The 22,209-nt window shown below is 46.0% G+C and overlaps 2 protein-coding genes and 1 non-coding gene across 13 annotated transcripts in view; 2 read left to right on the forward strand and 1 right to left on the reverse strand.

Moving 5' to 3' along the window:
* The window catches only part of Brap (BRCA1 associated protein), a 147,766-nt gene that overhangs the window by 69,675 nt on the left and 55,882 nt on the right, over positions 1–22,209 (forward strand). The gene's annotated exons all lie outside the window — the stretch shown is intronic.
* Acad10 (acyl-CoA dehydrogenase family member 10) overlaps positions 148–22,209 on the reverse strand; it is a 47,123-nt gene continuing 25,061 nt past the window's right edge. For 5 of the 11 annotated variants that reach the window (XM_087198394.1, XM_087198390.1, XM_087198392.1 and 2 more), the window contains 12 exons: positions 21,172–21,322; positions 17,490–17,635; positions 16,408–16,581; positions 9,842–10,242; positions 5,456–5,596; positions 4,900–5,037; positions 4,707–4,797; positions 3,647–3,805; positions 3,058–3,230; positions 1,728–1,871; positions 939–1,031; positions 148–692 (listed from right to left, as the gene is read on the reverse strand). In XM_087198394.1, coding sequence (XP_087054520.1) covers positions 552–692; positions 939–1,031; positions 1,728–1,871; positions 3,058–3,230; positions 3,647–3,805; positions 4,707–4,797; positions 4,900–5,037; positions 5,456–5,596; positions 9,842–10,242; positions 16,408–16,581; positions 17,490–17,635; positions 21,172–21,322 — 1,952 coding nt within the window. In that variant the 3' untranslated portion in view covers positions 148–551. The remainder of the gene's footprint in view (positions 693–938; positions 1,032–1,727; positions 1,872–3,057; positions 3,231–3,646; positions 3,806–4,706; positions 4,798–4,899; positions 5,038–5,455; positions 5,597–9,841; positions 10,243–16,407; positions 16,582–17,489; positions 17,636–21,171; positions 21,323–22,209) is intronic. The other 6 variants (XM_087198393.1, XM_087198395.1, XM_087198400.1 and 3 more) reach the window with 4 other exon arrangements.
* Positions 19,444–19,627, forward strand: LOC147822024 (U2 spliceosomal RNA). The gene has a single exon (XR_015446355.1). It is a non-coding gene; the product is annotated as a U2 spliceosomal RNA (small nuclear RNA).

Below are 22,209 nucleotides of genomic sequence, written 5' to 3' on the forward strand. Positions count from 1 at the left end.
GGCCTCCCCATCGTCCCCAGCTCTCCAGGGTAGTTTATATGAGCACAGCAGAGAGTTAATCAGTGATATGAGGCACCAGTGACTTGGGAACTATGGAGAGTCGAGGCAGGGTGCCACGGAAATGGAAGTGTGCGGAGGCAACCGAGACACAGGACCTGAGAGGGAGTCTTTATTCTGTTTTTTATACGACACAGGAAGTTCAGTCTCTGAGGTATACTTTCTTATTCTTTTGTGTCCCCTTCCAAAATAACATTATCATTAGTGTTCTGTGTTGTAGATAGTGTAATGAGGATGCTCAGAGGCAGTGGCTTACAGGGCAGTCCCAAGAGACTGAAGACCAACTTTCCAGGCTCTGTATCAAACCCCTCAGCTCTCAGCTCTTTCCCTTCCTCACAGCTTCTCCCAGAGATGCCTCTGGGAGACATGCCTCCAGAGAGGGAAGAGCTGGGTGGTCTGCAATAACCATACATAGCAGGCCTTTCCCAGCACACCATTTACCAAGCTGGGGTGTGGCTGGCCAGCAGGGATAAAGGCTCCTGCTGTCCATGGGTCTAAGTCCGATGCTTTAGCTCCATCTTGGCCACTGTGACCTGGTGGACCTCGTCAGGGCCATCGGCAAAGCGCAGTGCTCGGGCCCAGGCGAAGAACTGTGCCAGAGGGTAGTCGCTGCTCAGGCCTGCTGCTCCAAAGGCCTGGTGGATACAAAGTGGGAAGGGAGGAATTTGAACTCAAAGCATCCTTCTGCCTCAGGCTTTTGAGGGCTAGGATTACACACTTGACCACCATTCCCAGTTTATAGGGTTGTTTTGAAAAGGACACAGAAAATTGCATGCGTAGTGAGTGGATATTGAGGGCAGCTGTCAGGGGTCCACAGACATCATGCAGCTGGAGGTGAGAGTTTCCCATCTGCTGCCACTGGTTTTGACAAACCCACTCACCTGGTCCGTGCTCACCTGAATAGCACGATCAATCACCCGGTAGGCCATGGACGGGGCTACCATTTTAATCATGGAGATATCTAAAGCTGCAGGCTGGAGGGAGGAGATGAGGTTATAAAGAGCCAAGGGGAGACAGCTTGGAAGATCAGTTCCCAAACATACCAGGACTCAAAAGTCAGGGGCCCCAGGGTCCTGCTGGATCATCAGTGCATCTGTAGTACTGGTAACAACAAGGGTGACTCCACATAGAAGGAGGGTGGCTTATGACTTGTAGCTAGACCACAGCTCCATGCTGGGCTGCCTGCCTGTCCCCCCCCTCTTACTGGGCCTGCTGGTGAGGGCATGGAGGCTGTCCAGAGCTGTACAACGCGGGACTCAGCGCGGGCATCGTGCCTGGCCATTCCAGGTGTTGAGAAAGAGCCTTAATGGACAGTGTCACCCTTGGAAATAAGCCCCTCTGTTGGCTGATTCTGTTTGGGTTAGGGCAGGAGAGGGTCCCTGACTCCTGCACCAACATGCCCCAGAAGTCCAGAAAGTTCAGTCCTTTTTGGATTTTGAATGGCTGCCCAAACAGTTCCAAGCAGAATTAAAGTAGTTATTAATGTCAAAAATTCACAGGCTGGGGATTTAGCTCAGTGGTGCCAGCGCCTTCCTTGCAAGCAAGGTCCTGAGTTCGATCCCCGGTACCAAAAAAAAAAACGTCATGGACAGAGGGAATAGATTCTTACACTGTGACTTCGGGACCTCTCTCATCTGGGAAGCCCCTGGAGGGGCCCCTGCGCCTCCTACCTTGTTTCCTGCCACGTCCATGAGGTGGGCGGCCTTCAGCACCAGCAGCCGTGCCTGCTCGATCTCCACTCGAGACTGGGCGATGTTGGCCAGGATTGTGCCCTGCTCCACTAGGGGCTTCCCAAAGGCCACTCGGGTCTTCACCTGTAGACACCACCACACAGAGCGGGGGCCATGCTAGGCTCAAAGTCCATGCTGAGTCCTTAGAGGCTTAAGGGCCTGGGGCCTGTGGGTGTGTGTGGTGGGGCATGCACAGGAGAGGGCAGGTGAGGAGTGCAGGAGCATGCTGTTTCTCAGCCATTCACCAGCTCCCAGCCCAAGCACTTTCCAGGGAGTCTAGAAGGCTGAGGCAGGAGGATCACAAGTTTGAGTCCAGCCTGAGTTACAGAGTGAGACTTGTCTCAAAAAACCCAACAACAGGGCTCAGTGGCACCTCACCTGCCTTGCAAGCGTGGGGTCCTGAGTTCGATCCCGAGTACCAAAAAAATCCCCAACAACAATAAAAAAAAAGAGAAAAAACCCCACAAATTGCTCTCCCAAAGGCTGGCCTGAGTTTCAATACCACATGTGGCTGAACTACCATACCCGAGCCTATAGAGAGGAGCACTTAATTTTTAAAGAAAGAAGAACTGGTCTGTCTCAGCCAAAAACATAAATCACAGGTCTGCTCAGGATTAAAAATGCACCTGATGGCCTCAGTTCTTTGTAGAACATTTCTCACAAGGTTTTTTTTTCTTTTTTTTTTTTTTTGGTACTGGGGATTGAACTCAGGACCTTGTGCTTGCAAGGCAGGCGCAGTGCCACTGAGCTAAATCCCCAGCCAGGTATTTGGTTTTTTTTTTAATCAAGGGTTCACTTCACTGTGAAATCAATACAGGTGATGTGAATTCCTGTCCCTGCAAGTGGCTCTTTTACATATGGTTCCAACCTTTGAGAGAGTCATGCAGACTACATTTTCTGGACATGTTGGGGAGGAAGATGGTAGAAAACCTGATGCTGGAATCCCAGGGGCAAAAACAAGCAACATGGTTCTCTCTGGCATCTGATTGTTAGTGCTGAGCCAAAAGCATGCTCTGAGCAGCCAGGGACCCTCTGGGGCTGGGAACCTCAACCCTGGCTGCCAGGGAGCCTGGCCTCTCACTCCTGGTCACTTCAGCAGCCCTTTCTGTTCTCAGTGTCAAGTGGCAGCAAAGTAGCAGATGCAAAGCAAATGTGGGGATGCAGCTTCTCAGCTTCACCTGTTAGTCTGCTCTCAGAAAAGAGTTAGATTTGAAGTCTACCAGCACAGCAGAGGTGGTCGAGTCAGTGTGGGCATGAGGGGGGCACTCACGCGGGACTTCATGAGTGCCAGGGCCCTCTCTGAGGACCCAATGAGCCTCATGCAGTGATGGATCCGGCCAGGTCCCAGCCTGCCCTGGGCAATCTCAAAGCCTCGGCCAGGACCCAGAATCATGTTCTCCTTGGGCACACGCACATGCTCGAATAGAATTTCACCGTGGCCACCTGAAAGACCCAAACATACCACCTGGAACAACTGTCATTCCTGTCTTCCCTGGTTATGCTTCTTCTTTCCCTCAGTTCTGATCACCTGCTGGCAATATTCTTGTCCCTTACTTAGCCTTCTCACTGGGCTAAAGGGGCAGGAAGGAGCCTTTTAAAGATAGGAAAGGAATCACTGATGTATAATGGCAAATAAATATTTTGTCATTTCTTTTATACAAACATAACAAAGCAACCTTAAACTGAAATTCCCTAGCATGCGACTCTAAAAATGTGATCCTCTTGAAGTGCCAAAAGTGAAAATGTGAGCATTGTTGGCAGAGGCACCCTCACCCGGCTCAAAGCCTTTCCTCCAGGACCAGACCCCGTCCCTTAGGAGAAGACCCACCCTCAGTGTGACCCACCCTTGGAGGGCTAACCTGGTGCATCATCCAGCCCATACACGGTTAGAGGCCGGATGACTTTTATCCCAGGGGTATCCATGGGAACCAAGAGCATGGACTGCTGCTGGTGTTTTGGGGCCTGTGGGTCTGTTTTCCCCATAAACATGCAGAGCTGGCAGCGCGGATCCATGACACCTGCCAGGAAAGGAGAGACAGGTCCCATTAGCTGACACCAGGGTTACCATGTCTCTGTTCACATGAGATCCTGGCCCAGGATAGGCTGGGCCAGCACCAGACAGAGCTCTGTGGGACGTGACATCATCAGATGGGCATTTGTGGGCTCCAGACAAAAAATAAAGCAAACTGAGTTTTGTCCTAGTGAGGCATAAATCTAGCATCATAAGAGCAAATATTTAAGAAGCATCACATTAGAGTTAAAAATATAATTTAGAGATAAGACACTGAAAACTGGTACTTCATCCCTGCTAGCCTATAATGACTCTGGGCACTGGCCTTGGAGTCAAAACAATCTTGAACTCTGGGTTCCTTACTTGCCAGCTGTGGGGTGGAACCTTAGGCAAGTGATTTCATCACTCTCTGAGCCCTGTTTTCCACCGCTATCAAATGAGAATGATAACCCCTCACTTCTGGGGAAGTGTGGTGGGGTCCACAGAGTGCTTATGGGGGGTTGGCCTGAGGGCTAGGCTGTTCCTAGCCCTTAGGTATAACACACCTGCCTTAGGTGTAAGAAGCCATGGAGGAAGTGACCTTATGCCCTTTCAAGGGAGCTGCTGGGGGAGAATGAAGTGAGCAGAGTGAGTGAAGAGGCTCCCAGAGCCATGTGTAGGAGGAGATGGCCACAGGTGTGGGTGTCTGGTGATGCCTCCCCCTACAGGCAGCAACTGAGAGCAGCACACCCCATGCAGCAAATTCTTGTTCTCTTAGTGTCTGCTGCCTCTGTGGGGGGCCTGGTGACAGAATCTCTGTAGTGTCAATTGAGAAAAAAAGAGACTGTCCCCTTTCTACTATCAAGAGACCTGCTTGTTGATACAGACTGAATGACATGTACTTGAAAAGCAAATTTCAGGCCAAATACCTGAAATCCACCACTTGTGACCATTTATGACATAGAAGCCATCTTCCTCTCTGACGGAAGCCTCGATGTTGGTGGCATCTGATGAGGCAACCTACACAGGGGCACATTCCTGTTAGAGCTGCCAGTGTCCCTTGTTCCCCAAAGGCAGAGCCCTGTAGGGGCTCAGCAGGTGGGGACAGTCCACGCCAGGTACCTGGGGCTCAGTCATTGCAAAACAGGAGCGGGTCTTGCCTTCCAGCAGAGGGGTCAGCCAACGGGCCTTCTGCTCTTCAGTGCCATATCGCACCAGGACCTCCATGTTTCCTGTGTCAGGGGCAGAGCAGTTGAATATCTGAAAAGAAAAAAGAGCACTTGGTGATGCCCATTCCCATGCTGAGAATGTCTCTTTCATGTCTCAGACCCCCCCCCCCCCCGTTACAACTCAAGGGGTCCTTGAGTTTGGAAATAGAACCCCAGACTGTGAGGTTCAGCTGTCTGACAGCTGTCTGACAGGAAGGACTGGAGTTAAGAGCCTGAGGCCCAAGTGACTACTATGGACTCAGGAGACCCCAACCCAAGATCCTCTCTTGCTCCAGCTCTAGCTCCAGCTAGCTGCCTGCAGTTGTTCTCCCTCCCAATAAGATGTTCAAGTTCACATCAGTGCCCCCAAATCAGACTGTGTGTGCAGGAGGGCAACCAACAAGGCGTGAGGAGATCTTCCCACAGAGGGCTAGCATGCTAGGGTGCTGAGGAAGCTTCAGAGAAGGTACCTCGGGAGCATACAGCGACATGCCCATGACTTCACAGAGGTGTGCGTACTCCACGTTGGTTAGTCCTGCTCCGTATTTCTTCTCGGGGTCAGTCTCCAAGGGTAGGAAAAGGTTCCAGAGTCCTTGGGCCTTGGCTTTCTCCTGTCATGGGAAAAGCAAGTTGGAAGCCCTGCAACTGACAGTTTTATTCTGATCCAGGGAACACAATGAAAGGAACTGGAAGGAAGAAGGTGGCAGCCATAGATACAGAGTGTGCCAAAAACAAGGATACTGGCTGATATGAGCCTGTGGATGTGTGGGTGGCATAAACACAAGATGCACCTGACTGGGAGACTCCGGAGAAGAGATTTCCTCTCTGGATTTGTTTCTTATCTGTGAAACAAGGATGTACCCATCCTCCCATTAGGACCACTGAGCTGAAGCCACAGAAACAGATGGCAAGTAACTAAAGGAAAGAAAAAAAGGATGGCGAGGGAAGCTTAGCTGGAGCTCCAACACTGGATAGGGAGATTAGAGAAGGCGGCTCAGAAATGGACGGGAACTGGACAAGATGTTTGACAGTCCTGCCAGGACCCTACTGCTGTGCAATGGTTGAGCACCAACTGTTTTCCATCTGGAAAACACTCCTCCTCCTTCTAATTCCAGGAAGGGAAAATCTGGCTGGCCTAGCTTGGCTCTAGTGCCCACTTCTTGCCCAAGCAGGGCCAGGCTGGTACCTTAACTGACAGTTCTGCCAGAATGTCTCCAAAGAGGAGGAGAAATGTCCCTAAGTAAATAAAACCAGGATGCTGATACCAAGAAAGTGGGGAGTGGATACCTGGTAGTCCAAATCCAACCAGGTCCACAGCACACACCTTCCTGGGTTTTTGTGAAGACTGGATGAAATAACAGAATATAAATAGCCTGCCACAGAAGTCAGGGGTTACAATGAGTAGTGGAGATTATGGACATAATCATTCTCCTGGCTGTTTCTCCCTGGGAGGATACCAGCTGTCTGCTCTGTGCTTCTAGAATCAATAGCTGACTTTCCTCGCTATTTGCACTGAGCTAATTAGTACAAAGCATAATGACTAAGGATAAAAAGCACAGATTCACTGGAACAAATAAAGGATGGGAAGGGAGGAGGAGGAAGTGAGGGAATTCTAAGAGGAGGCAGTAAGAGGAAGTGGATATAATCATCTGCTTGTAGGAGGGGAGAAGACCAAAACCTCCTGAATTTGAGTTGGAGAGCTAGATTTAAACCCAGGTGCTATTAATGCTAGCTGTGTACCCTGCACAAATCCTTTTCCTTACCCTTATTTTATTTATTTATTCATTCATTCATTCATTCATTCATTCATTTATTTATTTATTTATTTATTTATTGGTACCACGGATAGAACTCAGGTCCTTGCACTTGCGCAGCAGGTGGCGAAACCACTGAGCTAAATCCCTGGCCCTCCTTACCTTTAAATTGAAGACAATAATGCTTGTATCACAGGATTTCTGAAAAGCATGGGAAACAGCCAAATACTACTTCTCATTTATGCCATTTTGGATAAAAGTGATGAGCTATGATTTCATCATTCTACCCCAAAATCTTGGTTACCATTATGAATCCCTTCGGGTGTGACTATAAGGAGAATGTGTACCACACTAGGTGTTTACTGTGCTACCACAGGCTTGGCTTTTCGAGTCTGGAGGTGTTCACCCCCTGAGTACAGTAACCACTTTCTCCATCTGTTGGGCTATCAGATGGGCAAGGGTGAAGCGTGCTGTCCAGCATGGGGGGGGGGGGAAGCATTTCACATGGAAGTGATGGGAGTGTGACTTGGTAAATACCTTGCAGTTGACGATTTGGTAATGTTTATTAAGTATGAACGGTCTTGCTAGGGTTTGGACCTGGAATGTTCCCCAAAGACACATACATTAAAAGCTTGCTCACTGGTTTAGAGTTCTTGGGAGGTGGTGGAAACTTTCAGGGGTGAGGCTTAGTGGGAGGCCTTGGAATCACGGGGGATGAACCCTCAAAAGGGATTGTGGGATCCTGGTCTCGTCCTTTCTCTTTCACTTTCTGCTCATGAAGTGAACATCTCGCTGGGTGCTACATGCACCCACCATAATGTGCCAAAGAAACATAGCCAACCTATCAGAGTGAAACCTCTTAAACTCCCTCAAATAATCCCTCTCTCTTATTAAGTTGACTGTTTCAGGTATTTTGTTATAGTGATGGATAACTAACAAATATCTCATTCATGAACCACTTTTTGTTACTTGAAAGAATTTATTTTGTATGCCAGGTGTGGTAGTGCGCACCTGGCACTCTGAGGCAGGAGGATCACAAATTCAAGGCCAGCCTGAGACTGTCTCAAAATAAAAATTTAAAAATGGCTGAGGAGGAAAGGGCCAGAGATTTAGCTCAGTGGTGCCACTGCCTGCCTCACAAGCACAAGGTCCTGAGTTTGATCCCCAGTATTAAAAAAAAAAATGGCTGAGGAGGAAAAAACAGAAACAAAATTTTTGCAAATAGGGAGGGGGGAGGGAGAGGGATTGAAGGGAGGGCGGGGGAATGGGGAAAAATAAGAACCAAGATATATCATGTACAGGTACAAATTCCCAATGATGAATGTCATCATATTGTACACCTAAAATGTACCAATAAACTTAATTTTAAAAAATGGCTGAGGATGTAGTTCAGCGAGAAGGCCTTTGGTTCAATCCTCATACTGGAAAAAAGTGGGGGGAGAAAAAGGAAAAAAAGCTGGCTTCTTTAGGCAGAAGGCCCTGCTTTGCCCTGTGGCCTGCCTTCTCTTCTACTGTCTTCTAAAGCCAGCTCCCCTGTGTCCCTGTCAATAATACCACTGTCTGATGTCTTGTGATGGTTAAGTGACCCAGAGTTGGCTTTGATGGCTTGCACCTGGACTGGCTACTGTTATCACAAGGCACAGTGGCCTTCAACCAGGGGCAGGGCAAATTATGGGGTATCCATACTGTAGAACCCTTAGAGGTTGATCTCCATGTGTTTCCATGAATCTAAATTTAAAAAGCAGCTGGTAGACTTGAATGTATAAAAGAATTTCACTGAAACATAGGAATGATATATGATATATGATAGGTCTCCCATTACCTCAGCAGCTATTATGTATAGTAGCTGCCCTCTTCCTATCATGCCTTGCCCCCTCCCCTGTGTGACATTATGCCAAGATGGTTGCTCCCACCAAAGAACAAACCCTTCTTCCCAGCATGCCCCTGTTCCCGCCTAGAGAGTAACCTAATATTCGGTCACCTTCTACCAGCTAGTGACGTCACTGGCTCCTCCATTCCCTAGTCACTACCTCACTCAACCCTGCCTCAGCCCCTACAAACCTCACCCCAGTCTCCTATAAAAGACTCTCCCTGCCCCGGCCATATTGCTTTTGTCTCTCCTCTGTTCAGAGACAGCTCGGCAGATCTATTCCCCTAATAAAGGCTTGTCGTGGCCTGGTCTGGTCTTGGTTTTCGGCCCTTTTACCTGACAATATACTTACCACGAAAAGGAAATGTTGGGAGCATAATATAACAAATTGTTGACAGCGATTACCTCAGAGGGCAGAGAATTTTGGGGAACTCTTTTCTTTTTGTGGAATTGGGGCCCTACACTGAGCCACATCCCTATTTCTCTTTTTTTTGAGACAGGGTCTCACTAAGTTGCCCAGGCTAGTCTCAAATTCACTATCCTCCTACCTCAGCCTTCCAAATATCTGAGATTTCAGGTGTGTGCCACCATGCCCAGTTTTGACAATGCTAGTTTTTAGAAAAGTAGATGATGATTGCATTGTGCTCCTAAAGACCCCAACTTAAAAACCAACTCAATCCAAGGTTAACCCTGACAAAGAATAGCAGGCATTTCTGTTTACCAGCTAAAGAGCAATCACTGAATTCAACATCAGACAGCTTACAATTCATTGCCCTTGTGGCTTGATAGTATAGATTCTCTAGAAAGAGAGACTTTATCCTCAATATAGTATGCAGTTTCAAATCTGCATAGTAGAAGCCCACCTGTCCCTGCTTTCTAAGCCAAAGACAGCATTCCTCTTTCACACAGCAAGAACACAGGACAGGTGGGCACTGTAGCACACACCTGGGAGGCTGAGGCAAGAGGATCACCACAAATGTAAGGCCAGCCTGGACTACTTAGCAAGCCCGTCTCAAAAACAAACCAACTACACACACACACACACACACACACACACACACACACACACACACACACACGCTGGGTAATGGGGAGCTGGCTCTTTCAGATGATGGTGGAAAGCCAGGACAATTCTGCTCTGTCCACCTGTCTCTTCCCCACCTGGCAAGCACAGATATGTGGGGTCTGCCATGTTAACAAGGCAACCCCAACTCTCTCACAGGCTACCTGACCTTAAGGTCTTCTATCAGCGGGGATGGGGTCCATCTGTCCACCGAGGCCTGGTGTCTCTGCAGCTGAGGCTCCAGGGGATACAGATGCTGTTCCATAAACTGCTGCAGCCGATCATACAGGTCTCTGGCATGTGGGGAGAGGCCTTCTACTGAGAAGACCAGTGCTCTCTTTGAGGCATGCGCTGGGGGAGCTTCCGGGGCAGAGCTGTAGTTTCTTGTTCCCATGGGACTCAGCAGCGACCATGGACCACCCCGAGTGTGGCAGGACCTTGTTAACGGTTTGGCAGCTGGCATCTCTTTGAAAACTCGGAATCCTTCTTTAGTTGCAAAATCCCATGCCAGGTTAGATATGAATTCAACCAGCTTTCCACTTTGCTCAGCGTTTGCTGAGCTTGCCTGCCCTGAACAGAAGGAAAGAAAACTAGTGATTACTCTTAACCAACCCTTCCTAACAAGGGCGACCTGTGATATGATGATCATTCCATTAGCATCCACTCCCAGAGCCTGAACACTTGCTATGTACCAGATGCTGTGCTGAGAACAATTAGAACTCACTGAATTCCCAAAGCAACCCAACTGTTTGAATCCCCACTTTGTGGACAAGGAAACAGAATCTTTTTTTTTTTTTGGTACCAGGGATCGAACTCAGGTCCTTACGCTGAGAGGCAGGCTATAGAACCACTGAGCTAAATCCCCAGCCCAGGAAACGGAATCTTAAGAGACAGAGATAACTAGCTCAAGCTGTAGGTCAGCAGGCCAGGAACTAGAAGACAAACTTGGGTTTGCCTGCACCCTGCTCTCCACCTCTTCTTCTCCTCCAGAGTCAGTGGCAGCCTGAGTCACTTCTGCTGAACCAGCAGCTGTAAGACATCTTGCAATATCCTAGACCAGCCCTACTAGGAATTTGACAGCAATGTCAAGATTGAGTGGATGAATGGCCAGTTTCTAGGCCCCATCTTGTCTGGATCAATAATCAAAGACTAGGAAAAAAAAATTTAAAAAAAAATTTTTTTTGTTAAATTCTTTTATTGGTACATTTTAGGTATACAACACAATTACATTTCTCTTTGGGAACTGTACCTTTACATAATGCATCTTGGTTCTTACTTTTTCCCCATTCCTAGCACTCCCTTCACCCCCTCCACCCTTCCCTATTTACAAAGACTTTATTTCCATTAAAAAAAATCAAAATTAGGGGCCAGGGATTTTGCTCAGTAGTGCCGCTGCCTGCCTTGGAAGCACAAGGTCCTGAGCTCAAGCCCCAGTACCAAAAAAAAAAAAAAATAAAGACCAGCATTACAGAGCTCACTCACATTTAACTCTCACGGTCCTCTTTTTCATCTATCACCAACTTCTTTTTTCAGTACTGGGAATTATTGCATACAGTGCACTAAGCTATATCCTCAGCCCTTTATTTTTCATTTTAAGATAGTATCTCACTAAATTGCCCAGGCTAGGCTTGAACTCCTGATCCTCCTGGCTCAGCCTCTTAAGTGCTGGGATTACAGGGGTGTGCCATCTGGCTAAAATGGGTAATTCTTTATAAGCACAAGCTATAACACTATTCCCCCCCCCCCCGCCCCCCAGTCCTTGGAACAGAACAAAGAAAACACAGCAGCCCTCCAGGAAATGTTTCGGGTTAGCTTTAACTGCAAAGCTATAACCAACAAGGGGAATGGTGGCTTCTCAGAGCTAAGCTACCAATTCCAAAGGAGGGAAAGCTATTGTTTCTATGCATTCCTGCTTGTGAGAGCCCTGCTCCTCTGATCGGTTGTTGGGAGCAATGCTACATAATTCTTGGGAAAAATCATTTGAGTAGGCCTAGTTCTCCTGCCTACAGGCCAGCTACGACATTCCAGACATAATTGCATTTTGGCCTCGGGTCACAACTGAGACCTCAGTGATCCCCAGATGCTGTAATGTGCCAGGACAAGACCACACCTGCGGGAGATGCCAGGGAGGAACCAAATCTTCATCTGCATAGTTCCTCATCGTTCTTAGATTTCCACTGGCCCCCAGTCTTTTTACACCTTGTTTATCCCAATGTAAAGTACTGAACTCTGCACTTTCACTTGTTACATCTGTTTCCCCATGGACTGAATAAAAAGTGCTGCAAGCTAGGGGGCTTTTGTCTTTGCTACCCAGAGCAGCACTGATCAGACCCAAAGCTCAGCTTCTTCTCCTTTGTCTACCTTTCCTGTAATTCGCCGTGTGCTGCCGTGGCTCGCAGGAGACTAGGATTTACTACAGAGGTTCTGGTAACGTCCCCTTCCCCTGTTCCTTACAATCGGTGAGGGTGAATTGGAAACCCTCTAGACACTGTTTTGCTGGTGAAAATGGACCATGTGCCAGGTGCTGGCACTGAAGAGAGGCTCAGAGACTTGGGAATGAATGAACCAATGGCCAATGGCCCCACAGCATCTGCCTCTCTCTGAAGAATGTGGCAACCTGAACATGAAACTTGCTGCCAGCCAGCACGGGGTGTCCCCAACCAGGAAGCTGAGGACACCCCACAGTACTCACAAACCCACTAATGCATAGCTTTCTTCCTCTCTTTTGTTTTTTATTTTTATTTTTCATTTTTGGAAAATGCAAAGATATACATACAGGAGTAGAGAGAAGAGTGTGATGAGCCTGCACGTGTCCATCACTCACCTTCAACATGATCAGTGTCTGCACAATCTTGTTTCATTCCGTTATCCCCACCCCCCCACCCCGATTTTTCTGCAGTAAAACCCAAATGTCATATTAGGTCATCTGGCAATGTTTCATTTATATCTAAAGACAAAACCTTAAAAAAAACACAGTAACATTATCACACTTAAAAAATAGCTAACTAGGGCTGGAGATTTAGCTCAGTAGCACCGCACCTGCCTGGCAAGTGCAAGGTCCTGAGTTTGATCCCCAGTTCCGAAGAAGAAGAAAAAAGCTAACTACCCAGGTGTGGTACACTGGTACCCAGGTACATAGGAGGCTGAGGCAGGAGGACTGAAAGTTCAAGCCCAGCCTGGGAAACTCAGCAAGACCCTGTCTCAACACAAAACACCAACAACAAACAATAAAAAAGGAGCTGAGGATATAACTCAGTGGTATAGCACCCCTGGCCTCAATCCCCAGTAATGTGTACACACACACACACACACACACACACACACACACACAGAGTTAATACTTCCTTAATATTGTTAACAATACAATCAGAATTCAAGTGTCACTCTAGCATAAGATGAGTGTGTGTGTGTGTGTGTGTGTGTGTGTGTGTGGTCCTGAGGATTGAACCTAAGGCCTTCACACTGAGCTATGTTCCCAGGTCCTTTTTTTAAATTTGGAGATGAGAAGTCTCACTAAGTCTCACTAAGTTGCTAAATTGCTCAGGCTGGGTTCCAACTCGGGATCAAAGTTGTCTCAGCCTCCCAGATGCTAGAATTACAGGTGTGTGCCACATGACCAACCAAGAAAAAAAATTTTTTAAAGACAATTTGTTCAAGCAAAGATCCAAATAAATTAATGTCTTTTAGTCTCTCCTCCTCTGCTTCCTTTTTCATTCTCTCCCACCCCCTTGACATGTGAAGAAACTGAGGTATTTGCCCTGTGAAATTTCCTACAATTGCTTTTGCTATACCCTGCAGCCCTACTGACTGTGTCCTCTGAATCCCATGCATTCTATGAGTGTGTAGTCAGTGATGGAGATGTGGGCAGAATCGGGTTTGACTCTGGGGGAAGCTATGAGGCGTATGTCATGTCTGGCTGTCTCTGTCTTTCTTGGTGATGTTAGCGCAGGGTCAGGCTTCCTATACAACTCTGTTGTTTGTTTGTTTTGGGTTTCTTTGGTACTGGGGATCGAACTCAGGACCTTGGGCTTGCCAGGCAGGTGCGGTGCCACTGAGCTAAATCTCCGGCCCCCTAACTCTGGGAATACATTCCAGGCTGCAAAATGGCAATAATCTAGTTCTATCATTCTTTCCAGGACATTCTCTAGAGTGAAATGTTCCCTCGTCAATTATTTGGTTAGCCTAAGGTAGAGGAAAAGCAGGATAAATGCTTGACCTTTTTTCCCATTTGCCAACTTTCAGAATGAGTGGTTTCCATGACATAGTCCTAAGTCACCAATGTGACTTCATCTCCATTTTGTGTCACTGGTTACCTATGGATCTTAAAGTCCTTGGGTTTGCATCCATTTCCACTAGCATCTTTATTGATGCTCTGACTCCTGTTATCAAGTGGGAGCCAACTCAGGCCATCTCCTGAATCTTTGGATTTGACCCTTGTGGTTTTCGAATAACATCTTTGCCTGTTGCAGGTTCATTTCATAGACACCCTGCCAATGAGACCTGAAAGGATCCACTTCCAAGAAGTCCTGGTTCCTCTGGTGGGAATGCTATCTAAAAATTCCAATGTGGGTACAAGGGGTATTTCAAGACTCTCTTTCAAGCTGTGGTGTAGCTCAGTGGTAGAGCCTTTGCCTTGCACTCACAAAGCCCTGGGTTCTATCCCCAGCCCAGCAAAAGAACAAAAAAAGAAAAAAGCCTTTCTTTCTACCTGCTTTCCCTCCTATATATAGGAGGCAAACTTTACCTACCCTTCAATCTTCTTAAATAGCTTTATATATTATTTCTTCGATCCTGGTACCCTCCCCCCCAAAAAAAGACCAAGTGGAATATATATTATTTTACTTGCTACCCTATAAATTTTAGAATTAAAACACTTTTCCACCCCATATATATTTGTAAACACTCTATACACACTACACGTAGACACACACAATCAACAGTCAGTTTCAGTGGCAATACCTTTTTTTCTCACACATTCCAACTTAAAAGGTACAATCTAGAACTCTCAGTTAGCTAAATAAAGTATTTTCCCATGTAAAAGCAACATCAAAGAAACACAATTACACCACCCCCAACCTAGCAGCTTTCTTACTAGGCAATTTGACAACATCTATAAAAATCTCAAATGCTCATATTTTTAACCCAGAGATTCCAATTCTGGGAATTTATCCTGGAGATACATTCACATGTGTATGAGAAAAGATGTTCACCAGCAACTATGTGTGGCTGCAAAAATCTGTAAGCAATAGAAATACACACTTACAGGGAAACATTAAACAAATGACAGTCTATCCATACAACTGAATGTGCTAGAGATCGAAAAGAATGATCTAGATCTGTGTCACATGGAAAGTCTCTATTAAATACTGTTATGTGAACAAAGAAAGCAAACAATTTGCTATATATAGTTATTAAATATATATTATATCCACACACATATTGATATTTTATAGTAATTCTTAAGGATAAAGAATTTTAAATCAAGGTACTAGAAAATACACATAGGATGATCGCATAAGCATAGAAGAAAGATGGACAGAGGGAGTAAAAGACAGATGTACAGAAGAAATTTCAGGGAAAACATCCTTTCTCTCACATGTGTGATTATACCTGGAGGATAAATTGCCAGACTTAGAATTCTAGGTTGTTTTTGAGGGATGGTTTTAAGAAGAAAAGGAAATAATTTTATACTGTTTTATGTGACTTAATTTTTATCACGTGGATGTATGCTTTTACTGAAAAACATTGTGCATTATTTGAACTATTACAAAACCAAGAAAAGGGCCGGGGATTTAGCTCAGTGGTTTCGCTGCCTGCTGCGCAAGTGCAAGGACCGGAGTTCGATCCCCGGTACCAAAAAAACAAAGAATATTTTAAAGAATAAATATCGCTATGGTTGGGCCAGGGATTTAGCTCAGTGGCACAGAGCCTGCCTGGCAAGTTTGAGGTCCTGAATTCGATCCCTGGTACCAAAAATAAATAAATAAATAAATATATATATATATTGCTATAGTTTGTGTTTAGATGTTGCCTCCCAAAGTCTCATGCAGTCATAGGTGGGGGTTTTTCAGAGGTGGCTGAATCCAGAATGTGTGACTGATTCACGGTACAATGCTAGGATTAAGGGTGGTGGGATTGAGGGTGAGTAATTACTAAATCAGCCCACTGATTGGTTTGGCACCACCCTAATCTCCCTAGCCTGGATATAATATAAGAGACAAAAAGAGGCTCATCTTCCTCCCTTGCTTGCTTTGCTATCTTCTGTCCACCATAAACTGTTTCTCCTGTGTGATGCCTGCCATGCCACCCTGCTTTCAAGACAGCCGATTAGAGATTGAAACCTCTACAAACTGTGAGATAAAGAAACCTTTCCTCCTTTAACTTTGGGTGTTGGGTATTTTGTCTCAGCAACAAGAAAAATAACTAATATATATTTATATGTGTGTGTGTGTGTATATACACATACATATACATACACACACACACACACACACACACACACACACGCACGACAAATGATTAGATTAATAGAATCTTACAGAATTCTGGCCTAACAGCTCCTACCAAAGCCTCTGTGGCTGGGGAAGGGATCCAGGTGGCAGAGCTGTCATGGCTCATCCATCAACCTGGCCACTCCATTACCCGTCTAGGTAAGCCTAGGCACGACATTACCCACCTGGATCAGCCTAGCCACCCCATTACCTGTCTAGGTCAGCCTGGCCACCCATTCATTACCTTTGAGTGATCGCTTGTAGACTCCTTGTAGGATTGCAGCCACACGGAAAAAAGAGAAAGCCATATAGAAGTTCCAGTTCTTGATGGGAGAGATGCCCATGTGAAGGCAGTACAACCTCAAATACTCCTCAGCAGTAGGTATGCCAAGCTGGGTCAAATCCCAATCCCTGACACCTGTGGTAGAGACAGAGACACTGGGGATGTAGCTCAGTGGCACAGCATGTGCTGAGTATGCACGAGGTCTTGGTTTCTGTCTCCAACACAAAACACAAAGTGCTGGAAGAACTGTCCCACTAAATTAGGGGCAAAGATAATTTCAACAAATTAAGATTCTCAGTGCTTTGTTTCATTTGTGATATTTTGATGATATACAAGCACAAATACATTCCATCCTTAGGACCTGATTCTTATATAACAGCAAAAATATTACCACAAAGATGTTCAATGGTTTTTTGGTGGGGTTTGGGCATCTTATTAAAAAAGCAGGTTGAGTATTCAAAGAGGAAGTAAATCAGATGTCTTCAGTTAATTTTATATGATAAAATCCAATGCTGTCATTAAAAATTAAGCTGCAGGAGAAATATTTAAAAGCATCAAAACATGTTCAAAGTATACAATTAAGGAAAAAAAGGTTATAAAATGATATAATCACATTTTTGTTTTAAAAAATGTACATATACACACAGAAGAAAAGACGACAAGGACAGATACTGAAATGTCACCAAGTGGTTATCTCTGGGACTACTAGTGATTTTAACTGGGTTTTATTTTGCTATCTGTTGGCCCTAATGTTTTTTATAACAAACTTGTATTTGTTGTAAAACCTTTTTAGTTTAAAGTGTTAAGTAGAAGTCAGCTGTGTGAGAGCACAAGAGGAGTCTCTAAGAGTGTATTTGTCACTTACCATACATCCTATATTTATTTCCCCCTGAATGTGACAAGAACACATTCTAATGACATTTTCTACCTAAACCACCAGGACACCCCAGCCCAATCACAAATGACTTTAGCCAAGTTCATTCCCAAACGCTTGGTGAATGGAGCCAGCCCCATCCCTGTCTGTCCCTAGCAGCGGGTCCTACCTTTCAACAAGGGGAAACTGGATGGCAAGTAGTGAGCCAGGCAGCTGTAGGCCACATCAGCAAGGGGATCACCTAAGGTAGAAAGTTCCCAGTCAAGGACAGCAACTACCTCAGCCTTTTCCGGATGAAAGATCAGGTTGTCCAGCCTGAAAAATCACAGAAGAAATGGAGAGACTGCTCTAAGAACACTGACCATGGGGTGTGCTCTGGCCCAGGTGTGGTCTGCTTGCCCTTCCTGGCTCACTCCCCACCTTCCCTGGGCTCTCTCTGCAAGGGCCTGAGACACATGGGCTGTGCCCTTTTTCTTTTTTTTGGTACTGGGGATCGAACTCGGGTCCTTGCACTTGCGCAGCAGGCAGTGAAACCACTGAGCTAAATGCGCCGCCCATGTGCCCATTTTTTGAGGGCCCCTTGGTCCTCTGATTTCCAGCTGGACTTAGCAATCAGAGTCACCAGCAGGAGATGGAAGCGGGCCTAGCTACTTATTCCCCCAGCTCCCTCTGCACAGAGCTGAGGATTAGCTGAGTCTCTCTACCGAGGGACACAGCTGTGGCCAGGCAGTCCTCCCATTCCATCTACCCTCTCTGGGTTCTGGTAATAACGCCCTCCCACCCTGTGATGGTTTTAAACAATCTGCATATTCTTTGATATGCTTGCCACAAAAGGTAGAATCTAAATCTTCACTCCTGAATCATTTGGCTTCTAACAAATATAAAGTATAAGCAAGCGATGCTGCAGGTATCTATGCACTAATCCAGGTCAGAAAAGGTGACACAGCTTCCACTCTTGGAACATACACCTCTGGAGCCCGAGCCACCAGGGAGGAAGTCCAGCTACCCAGAAGCCACCATGCTAGGGGGAGCTGTGGGAAACTACAAAGCTACAGGGTATTGCCTGAGAAGCCCAGCTGTTTGTGCCTTCTCTGCCCCAGGATCAGCATATAAGTGACCCAGCACAGGATTCCAGCATAGCATGAGAGCTGTCCCAGTGAAATAAGCTGCTCCATCCCCAAACTGCAGACGCCTAGCAAAATAACTTGTCACTGTCTCCAGACACTCAGCTTTGGAGCATCTGAATAGCTGGAGTATTAATAGCTGTAGTAACAGCTGGAGAAGGCTGGTCCCTTCAGACCTGGGATGGTAAAGACTCCCCACTATTGCTAAGCTTAGGGCTCCTAGCTGTTCAGTTGTTCCTCTAAACCATGCTGCATCCCTGTGTTAAACTCTCCTCCAATGGCCCCTTTGAGTTTTCTGCCACAACTCTAATGCATGCTCTATTTAAAAGAAAAAGTAATGATCAAACATGCAAAAAAAACACGGAGAAAGATAAATAGACTCATTGTGCCCATCTACATAATTCAACAGATGTTATATCTCCTTGTTATATTGCCTCCAAATTTCTAAAACACAAAACTTTACAGAAAGCAGGTGTAACAGCACACACTTGTAATCCCAGAACTGGGGAGACTGAGGCAGGAGGATTTCCTCAGTTCCAGGCCAGCCTGGGCTACATAGTGAGTTCAAGGCCAGCCTGAACTACTGTCTCAAAAAAACCAAAGAAAAACTTTGCAGATTTAGCAAATGGCCTCCATCTATTTCCTCCTCACCTTTGTCAAAGATAAGTGCTACCCTAAAACTGGTATATATTAATCATAGTTATATTTCTCCTTGCTTTGCATGTACCTATAAGCCATACACAGCATGCTTTCATTTCTTTTTAAATTTGTATAAATGATATGACACTGTATATATCCTTTTGGAGCTTATCTTTTTCTACTCAGAATTATCTTTCTGAGATTTATGATGACTTATTACAGCACATTAGTTTATCTTACCTGCTAAACAGAATTCCATCATATAACCTAACCAGAGTTTATCATATGTTACAATTACAAGCAAAAGCACAATTCTTTTTTTTTTTTTTTTTTTTTTTTTTTTGCAGAACTGGGGATTGAATCACTTCTTGGCCTTTTGGCTAAGATCAAGTGTAGTACTGGGGACTGAACTCAAAAGCCTTCTCACTGAGCTACATCCCCAGCTCTTTTTTATTTTGAGATAGAATCTGGCTAAGTTGCCCAGGCTCGGATCAAACTCAGGATTCTCCTGCCTCTGCCTCCCTGGGTGCTAGGATTACAGTCATGTACCACCATGCCCATTTATAATTCACTCTTTGCCAAGTCTCCTGGTGCACAGGTGCAAATGTACCTCTAGAAAAGGAATTATGGGATGTAGCATCTTCCTGTCTTCTATGTTACTGGCTGTTATTTTCAAAGTAGTTGTACAAGTTTATGCTCCCACTACCACTGATTCACTGCATAAGCAAGAAATGTTCTTCCATCTAGCAACAGATGGGAGTGTCTTCAACTCTAAGTGTGGATCAATAAGTGGCAGTACGTCTCTAAAATCTGTGATGCCTTTTCAGAAAGCATCACTGGAAAAGATCGTTCTACTTCATGACAGCTTGGTGAAGAGGTTCCCAGACAGCCACCAGATGTCTCCTGCCTGCCACTGTACTTAATCACATTTGTGGACATTTGAGGTGCGAAGACAGGCAAAGCCCAGGTCCACAGAACAGCTGTTGTGAGCTGGGAGTCCAAAGGCCACCTGCTACTCTTTCCCACCAAAGAGTCTGGGTTTTGTTATTGGCAAGGTCCTCTGGTGCCCAACTGGAGGGAGAAGGAAGAGGGGGTCAAATGTAGCCTGGCTGCCTGCCAAGTCCAAAGCAGTATGGGGGAAATGACTCTGTCCAGTTAGTCAGAAACTGCGGCAAGATCAGATGGATCCTAGTTCTGTGGGTGATCAAATGGTGTAGTCAAAGCCCAGCCTTTCACTCTGGGATTCAAGAGGATCACCAATGTCAGCTAGAGGAACGAGCTGGGAGTGACAGGCCCAGTCAAGCCAGCAAAGAAAGACCAGTCTTATTTGGAAAGCAAAGAAATGTCTTTATAATTAGGTTTACTGTCAAGCTTTGTACAATAAAAGGCCCAACTGGGCTGAGAATGTAGCTCAGTGGGTAGATTGTGTGCTTAGCATGTGTGAGGTCCTGGGTTCAATCCCCAGCACAAAATACACATACAGAAAAATAAAATACAGTCACAGCTCCCCAGGGTGGGCAAGAAAACTACTAAATGGTTAGAGCCCAAATAAGCAGTGTATGTATCCAAACCAGGCCTCCAGGAGCTGCTGGGAATCAGACAACACTGTAAGAGCTGCCCAAGTGCATCCAAGGAGGTGTTCTCAGCAGGGTCCGTAAGCTAAAGACCCAGGGTGCACTCAGCTCCCACTTCTAGCTGGGCTGCAGACTTAACAGGAACCCTGGAAACCATGTCCTCCCTGTCCATCACCAACCTATAGGATTTAAGAGGCTCCCTCCTCTGCCTGACCTTCAAACTGCAGTTGTCTTTGCAGAGTAATGCTGTCTTCTCAGGGGACAACGTCTATAGGCAAGTTTGGTGGCCACAGCTTGGAGGGAGGTGCTACTGTCACTAAGTCAGTAGAAGCTAAGGATGATCCCTGGCCTCCTATAAAAAAAGAGCAGCTTCCATGACAAGGAGGAACTTAGTAATGAGAATAGTTCCCATCTGTAAACTGGATCAAGACCAATGGCTTAATTTCCCCTTGGAGTGAGTGCCCTGGCATCATCTGAAACATCTGATATCCAGCCCCCTGGTGGCTGTGTCTACCTGAAGTCCCCATGTACCACTGTGGTTCTCTGTTTCCTGGGAAGATGGAGAGGCAGCCACTGGATGAGCCTCTCCATCGCAGGTATGGTGCTGGTTTCTGTGGCTCGGTACTGCTTTGTCCAGGTTTGTACCTGGCGAAGAAGATAGTCCCCTGTGGGAGAGAGGATTAAAACGTTGTGTGCCATTTCCACTCCGCCCCCCAAGGTTTCAAAAATTCACCGGAGCAGTGAAACCCTTGGAATGTGCTGTGTCCCTGAACACATTCCCATGACTAGAGAAAGTCCCACATGAGGCTCCTGCTGCCTCCAGCCACCTTTCCTGGCTGGTTCAGTGTGGTCTGGGCACTGTTCTCTGCACACATCATCCAAGCCTTATTTCCAGCCCTCTTGAAAATCTTGTGAGCTTCCAAAGAGCCTTTAATAAATCCCTTTTTGGGGACAACAGTGATGAAAGAGTATGAACTCTAGAGCCAGGCTGCTAGGGTTTGAATCCCATTTTTTAGCTGTGTGATCTTAGGCACACTACTTAACTTTTCTGTGCCTTACCTTCCTCATCTTGAAATGGTCCTCCTAGAGTAGTTGAGAGGATAAACTATGTAAAGCCCTCCAGTGCCATGTACCTGTATTGGTCCCAGCTATTCGGGAGGCTAGGGCAGGGGGGTCACTTGAGCCACAAGTTTAAGGCCAGCCTGGCCAACATAGAGAAATCCAGTCTCACTTAAAAGTTAAAAAAAAAAAAACAAACGGGAAAAGAAAAAACTTGACAATACCAACATTGGCAAGGAAGAACAGCAAATGGAACCCTCTCTTATACATTAAAAAAAAAAAAAAAAAAGCTAGCAGTAGTGGCATATGCCTGTAATCCCAGCTACTTGGGAGGCTAAAACTAGAGGATTCCAAGTTCAAGGCCAGCCTGGGCAACTTAATAAGACCCTGTCTCAAAATAAAAAACAAAAAGGGTTGGAGATATAGCTTATAGTAGAATGCCTCTGGATTTGATCCCTAGTACCAAGGTGGAAAAAAAAGACTTGGATTTTCA

The sequence above is a fragment of the Heterocephalus glaber genome, unplaced genomic scaffold (genome assembly GCF_053883595.1).
Source record: "Heterocephalus glaber isolate CG9 unplaced genomic scaffold, H.glaber_assembly_v1.0 deba00001687, whole genome shotgun sequence".
Lineage (NCBI taxonomy): Eukaryota > Metazoa > Chordata > Mammalia > Rodentia > Bathyergidae > Heterocephalus > Heterocephalus glaber.